General features: G+C 43.7%; 1 protein-coding gene across 1 annotated transcript in view; it reads left to right on the plus strand.

Moving 5' to 3' along the window:
- ago3a (argonaute RISC catalytic component 3a) overlaps nucleotides 1-7,500 on the plus strand; it is a 69,540-nt gene that overhangs the window by 44,540 nt on the left and 17,500 nt on the right. Inside the window, exons 11-13 of the mRNA XM_063198753.1 lie at nucleotides 5,456-5,589; nucleotides 6,514-6,698; nucleotides 7,336-7,495. Of these exons, the coding sequence (XP_063054823.1) occupies nucleotides 5,456-5,589; nucleotides 6,514-6,698; nucleotides 7,336-7,495 (479 nt within the window). The remainder of the gene's footprint in view (nucleotides 1-5,455; nucleotides 5,590-6,513; nucleotides 6,699-7,335; nucleotides 7,496-7,500) is intronic.

Consider the following 7,500-nt stretch of genomic DNA (forward strand, 5'->3'; position numbering starts at 1 on the left):
CGTGTACTGTACGTTAATGATTTGTTAAATTTAGACGCTTCACTTTCTCTTTCTTTGTTAAAGTCCCTGCTCTTTTCCATTGCCGTGTGTGTGCAAGTGAGTGATTGACAGAGCAAATGATTATGATTTTTGTAGGTGTGAGCAGGCCCGCCGACAGGGGGGGGACAACCGGGCTTTTTGTCCCGGGCCCAGGAATAGGGTGACCAGATTTGGGTTCATGAAAAGGAGGACACTTTTTGGGGGGGAGGGGGGGGGGTGTTGTCATCGGTGTATCTGTGTGTCTGTGTATCTACAGGTATGAAAATATGGGTATGAGGCCAGGTATGATAGTAGGCCTATAAAGTATCAACGCATCCAAAATGGTCATTTGATTAAAAGCCACTAGAACTTTTTGGCATGCACATTCATTTGTCTATTATAAATGACAACTAAAATCTCTTCAGTTAGGCCTAATACGCCTATCACATAGGCCTAATTTGTGTTATCATATGATGCAGAGTGTGCCTTTGTTACAACCCTAGATAGTAGGCCTAACACCTAGGCCCTATATTGAGGTAGCTTAACAGCACAATAAATGCAACTCAATTTCATATTCCAATTTCTGCATTAGGTTTTTAAAAATAGATTCACCATCATGTTGGCCCATTTCAGCCATTCCCCACAAAGATGAAGAGCATGATATTAGTCTATATAACATTTGAAACTAAATATAAAAAACACAACATTTGTAGTTTTCAACTGAGTTGATGATGAAGTGCTATTAGGCTACAATTTAGGCTTAGGCTATATGTTTATAAGACACCTTACAATGTACCCATTAGGCCTACTTAGCTAGGCTACTAGTGGCAGGGTGCTCATAGAGATTAGTAATGGGCACTGCAACCATTAAGAGAGGAACTGGAGTTTTACCTACCATTAATAAGCTAACCCATACAACGTTATCAATAACTGCAAAGGCAATAGACAGAAGAAGAAGCTTAATTTCTTAACTCAGGAATCAGAGAAATTGCTTTTGCAAATAACTTAGAAATGTCCATGAGAGATCATGAAATCATTTTTAGGCTAAGTCTTGTGACAAGGTGTAACAAAACTTTTAAGTTACCCCCCTAAATGGGGGATTTGGTGGTGTTACAAGGCTCCTCTCCTGTGTTAGGTTAGGCCTTTCATACCTGGCTTCACACGCGGGATTTTTTTCCTTCAACTCCACCGCGAACGTGCATTTGCGTTTCTATCGGCATTGCCGTCCGTAGAACCGGCGGAAAAATGCGCTTTCGCTTGTAAACACGGGGCGCACTGGGTTGTCCCCTACTTCTTTCAGACACATGGTGTTAAGTGGCTATTTTGATGAGAAGGGCGTGACTAATTTGCGAACTATAGAGAGAAACCTGGAGTGGAGTCAAATGGAATGGAGTGACAATTATAATGCCGATGAATAGAGCTCTTCAGCGTTGACGTCAACTTGTATGCGGCGTTTGGACTACCGGTTCCCTGGCGATTTTTTACATTGCAAAACGCCATAGAGATTCAGGTTTGGCAAAAATATAAGTTGCACGGCAACAACGAACATTAGCGTGCCCCCGCATCCCTTTCTCATTAGTGGAACGGATCGTATCATCATGTTGGTGTATTCACATGTTAAATCATGACGATTATAATTCAATATTGCTAACCCCTTTCTGATCATTAAAACTTCCGAACTACATACTTTCCTTTGGTTGCCATGGGTACAACCTTCCGCACGTACATGCCGTTAGATACTGGCGCCGTTTCTGTAGTCGCCAAAAGCTTCCGGGTTTAGCATATGGACGCAACATCGTATTTATGTCGAAGTTTGACACAAAATGATCAACCATGTCATACCTACAGCCTATTTTTAACACCCTCGACAGTTTGCGGGGGTTCGCTAAGCGCGTGCTTGCACTCGGAGCTTATTTGAAATTTACCCCTATTCATTCCCAATGGAGGCCGGAAGCCGATAGGAACCAGGACGTCCTTAAATGCTAACATGAAAGACTACAATCTACTACATGCTTCCGCTTCCGCTGAAGAACTCTATTAGGTCGTCCTTTAGGCAGTCCAACAAAATCCCAGACATTTCTGAAATTCCCCCCGGACATTTTTTTAGGTCTCATAAGTAGGACGTGTCCGGGGAAAAGACTGACTAAACGCAATAGAAAACGGGCACACCAGCTTACTAGTAAAATTGTGTTTCAAATCTGACCATCAGTGACCGAAGCTAAGCATATTATATGCACATTAGCCCGTAATCATACCGTGATCATACGCGCGCAGGGAGAGGGCAAGGAAGAACTTTTAAAACAGCGATAATATGCAATGCTATAAAGGCTTAGCGCTTATGAATCCCGCTTAGCGCAAATGCTAACACATTATCAACCTGTTGACATTGTGTGGAGAAATACCGTGTAGATTCGTTTTGCATAGGGTCATTCCATGTCAATTCACATGATTCCTTACAATCTCCCCACATGACCCTCTCCGATTTACCCGATATCTCACATACAGGTACCTTTTGATGTCAATTGAAAGAATACCAAGTATTAGCACCCTACGTCCAACGGTTGCAGAGATGAAGCCCTCCAAAGTTGGGGTGCCATGCCCACTTTTCAAGCCTGTGAATTGCATACAAAATGTACAAGCAGATTTTGACACCTCTGGTTTTAGTTTCAAGGAAGATACAGGCCTAAAAATCACCATGGCCCCTCAATATGACCCCGTCTACCAGATGATGTACTTACAAATGGCTTGCCTTGATTATTTTTGGCTATATTAAGCCTTAAAAACTGAATTTGTGAAAAGCGTGATGAAGAGTCTTGCCATTTTGGGGTTCCAGAAATTGGACATAATGTATGCTTTGGGAGTTATAATTGATTTTCCATCATATTTGAGAACTGTACAGCGTATTCCAAAATATTTAGGGCGCTCAGACTTTAAAAGATAAAATAGGAGGGAGTCAAAAACAGCTTTGAGACAAAATGACCTTACGGTACCCTCTACTTCAGGCCTCAAATTAACCATGTGGGCACTTGATGATTGGAACGCCCTTTTAACCCCATGTACAGTAGCACTGTATCAATCATTCAAGCTTGGAAAAACTTTGTTTTTCAAAGTTCTTCATATTAATCTTGGCCTTCAAAGTATATGTTTTTCTCTATATCTTATCACAGTGTCTGTTTTGTATGCTGCCATCTGCTGGTCTAAAAAAGTAACAGCAGCGTAATGTTATAAAACAAAAGGGGCTGGGAAATCTTGCTCATAATTTACCAATAAAGCACTTTAATTATACAGTATATTGCTATATATTAATTATGATTTAAACAAGCATGATGAATATTTCTAGTTCAAATAATTTCCTAAGTGTGACTGCTTAATGCTCAATCATGATGCCAGTCCCAAGATAGCCTCAACCCTGCACTACATTTCTACCAGACATGAGGGTGGGTGTGTCCTGGTAGAAATGTAATCATGATTGAGCATTCTGCATAATGCTTGTTAAAATCATAATTAATAAATAGCAATATACTGTAGAATTAAAGTGCTTTATTGGTAGCCTAGGGAGCTTAACCCCTAGGGGCGTCTAGATTTCTAGGCTACTTTATTGGTAAATTATGGGCAAGATTTTTCAGTCCCTTTAGTTTTCTTACATTGCACTGTTGTTACGTTCTTTGACCAGCAGATGGCAGCAGACAAAACAGACACTGTGATAAGACATAGACAAAAACATATACTTTGAAGGCCAAGATTAATATGAAGAACTTTGAAAAACAACGTTTTTCCAAGCTTGAATGTTTCATACAGTGCTACTGTACATGGGGTTAAAAGGACGTTCCAGTCATCAAGTGCCCACATGGTTAATTTGAGGCCTGAAGTAGAGGGTACCGTAAGGTCATTTTGTCCAAAAGCTGTTTTTGAGTCCCTCCTATTCCATCATTAAAAGTCTGAGTGCCCTAATTTTTTTGGAATACACTGTACAGTTCCCAAATATGATGGAAAATCAATTATAATTCCCAAAGCATACATAGTTTCCAAGATCTGGAACCCCAAAATGGCAAGACACTTCATCACGGTTTTCACAAATTCAATTTTTAAGGCTTAATATAGCCAAAAATAATCAAGGCATGCTATTTGTAAGTACATCATCTGGTAGACAGGGTCATATTGAGGGGCCATGGTGATTTTTAGGCCTGTATCTTCCTTCAAACTAAAACCAGGGGTGTCAAAATCTGCTTGTAAATTTTGTATGCAATTCACAGGCTTGAAAAGTGGGCATGGCACCCCAACTTTGGAGGGCTTCATCTCTGCAACCGTTGGACGTAGGGTGCTAATACTTGGTATTCTTTCAATTGACATCAAAGGGTACCTGTATGTGAGATATCGGGTAAATCGGAGAGGGTCATGTGGGGAAGGCGTGTGAATTGACATGGAATGACCCATATACATTTCTGCCAGTGGTGTTGTAGTCTACTTTTTTATGGTGGGTATACTGTATATTTGAGCATTTTTTGAAGTGGGTATACTGTATATATTTGTGCTATTCAAAACAATGGATCAATCCATTTTAAGTGGGTATACTGAAATCCCTGAAATTTAGAAGTGGGTATACTCCGTATACCCGCGTTCTACATAGCCTCGCGAGCCATCCTACGTACTTCCGCCAAAGGATTGGCTCCACTACTGTAGTCTGGCCGTGCTTCTCTGTGGAGTGCCTGGAGCAGTAGAATTTTGATCGCAACGCCCCCCCCCAGAAAACAGCCAATAATCGAATACGCCCCCCCACGTGGGGGCGAAAGGAGGAGGACGCTCGTGAAAATGACATACACATCTGCGCCAGAGCCATTGGTCTGCGCTATGTTGTTGTTGAGTAACTGCCAGCGATTGGGTGAGAGGTGTCCAATAATTTCAAACCATAACTGAGTGCAAACTTCATGCTTCCTACAATCGTTTCAGAGCAAGCAAATGCCAGACCATAAATACGAAATGAAATGGTAGTATTATGGGATGGTCAGGACCAGGCTACGTTCTACGTAGACTACACCACTGATTTCTGCAACTGGACTAGTTCCTGTGTTTGGCTATTCCTGGTGTGGGAAGACCATGATGAGGGAGCACAGCACAAGATCTATGTTCCGCTGACGTCTTTGGTGTGCTGCTTTGCTTACTTGTTCACTGTCATCACACGTTACTTGAAGTCAGTTTAGCAAACGGGAGCTGATTCAATCAGGCTCGTTTTGATGTGCAGGAGTGTGTTGTAGGAGGAAGGGGGGCCCATTGATATTTTTTTTGTCCCGGGCCCAGCCAAACCTGTCAGCGGCCCTGGGTGTGAGTGTGAGTGTGTTTTTGCGTGCGTGTGTGTGTGTGTGTGTGTGTGTGTAGTTGTGTGCACGTTTGTGTGCACACACTCTGTGCACCAGATAACCAGCATCTGTGTGTGTTGTAGAACCGTACGGTGGCCACTCCTAGCCATGGCGTGTGGGACATGAGAGGGAAGCAGTTCCACACAGGCGTGGAGATCAAGATGTGGGCTATCGCCTGCTTCGCTACCCAGAGACAATGCAGAGAGGAGATACTCAAGTAAGGAGACACACACACACACACACACACACTCACACACACACAGGTGTGGAAATGTGGGCCTTAGCATGCATCGCCACCCAGAGACAGTGCCGAGAGGAGATACTCAAGTAAGGACCCACACACACACACACACTAGGGGTGTAAATCACAGCCTCCATGTCTATACGATTCAATTTCTTAAGGCAGCAATTCAGTTATTTTTTATCTTTAAGAATGCCCCAAGATACGATTTAATCGTCCGCCGTAGGATCGATACGTATTGATGATAATTTAGACCCCTAACACACACACACACACACACACACAATGAGATTCAAAGATCTGCAGTGGGTTGCACCATCTTATCCTAAGTTCCACCGTAGACTACGCTGAACATAAATTGTGCTAAAGAATTAGGGGTTTCGCCATGCAGATAGTTTCAACGTAACACTATAATCAGTCTACACAGCCCTTTACAAATGCAAGGTGTAGATTTAGGGCAGTCATGGGTGAGCGGTTAGGGCGTCAGACTTGCATCCCAGAGGTTGCCGGTTCGACTCCCGACCCGCCAGGTTGGTGGGGGGAGTAATCAACCAGTGCTCTCCCCCATCCTCCTCCATGACTGAGGTACCCTGAGCATGGTACCGTCCCACCGCACTGCTCCCCATGGGGCACCATTGAGGGCTGCCCCCTTGCACGGGTGAGGCATAAAAAGCAATTTCGTTGTGTGCAGTGTGCAGTGTTCACTTGTGTGCTGTGGAGTGCTGTGTCACAATGACAATGGGAGTTGGAGTTTCCCAATGGGCTTTCACTTTCACTTTTTCACTAAAGTTCTAACCTCTCATCCAGGTTTGTAACACAATCCCTCTCTCTCCCCCTCTTCCTCTTCTTTTCCCTCTTCCTCCCTCTCCATTTTCCTCTCTCTCTCTATCTCTCTCACAGAGGTTTCACGGACCAGCTGCGTAAGATCTCGAAGGACGCGGGCATGCCCATCCAGGGTCAGCCGTGCTTCTGCAAGTACGCCCAGGGAGCGGACAGTGTGGAGCCCATGTTCAGACACCTGAAGAACACCTACTCTGGCCTGCAGCTCATCATCGTCATCCTGCCAGGCAAGACCCCCGTCTACGGTAAGGACACACAACTTTATTATCATGTGTAGCCAAACAAGACCCCTGTCTACGTGAAGGACTCGCACCTTAATTGTCACACACCTTTATGTGTAGCCAAACAAGAATCCCGTCCACGGCAAGGACACACCATGTCTAACTCAGCAAAACTCCCATCTCTATTCACACCTACATACCTTGTTTGATCCTGACCAATCAAACCAAATTACCCTTGGTCCGGACCTTTTGTATTGGTCTGAATACAAACCACCGAACTCTGAACTTTCAGCTCAATCTCGGTCCGCTTGTTTGATCCAGAACAGACTAGATCTTTTTGAGCTGTGAATGTAGACTGTGCCTAATCCATGTATTTTCGGTTTATTCAGAGGTTTCCCAGCCAAAGAGGATGGTGCTATGCAATAGTTATGCTAGTAAGCCACAATGTGACTTGAAGTGAAAAGCAAGACTGTTATATGTATGTGGCAAATATGCTGATGCATACCTTTTTGCCCATGTCTTGCGTGAAGAGCAAGAAATGTCACAGCATGATATGTAGTGTAATGTAAAATATTGTAATTTATTCTTGTGTTTCTCCCTGTTTAGCAGAGGTGTAATGTAATGTAATGTAATTGTCTATTGTCTTTCTCTGCCTGTTTAGCGGAGGTGAAGCGCGTGGGCGACACGCTGCTGGGCATGGCCACCCAGTGTGTGCAGGTGAAGAACGTGGTCAAGACGTCTCCTCAGACCCTCTCCAACCTCTGCCTCAAGATCAACGTCAAGCTGGGGGGCATCAATAACATCCTGGTGCCACACCAACGGTGAG

The sequence above is a fragment of the Engraulis encrasicolus genome, chromosome 5, assembly GCF_034702125.1.
Source record: "Engraulis encrasicolus isolate BLACKSEA-1 chromosome 5, IST_EnEncr_1.0, whole genome shotgun sequence".
Lineage (NCBI taxonomy): Eukaryota > Metazoa > Chordata > Actinopteri > Clupeiformes > Engraulidae > Engraulis > Engraulis encrasicolus.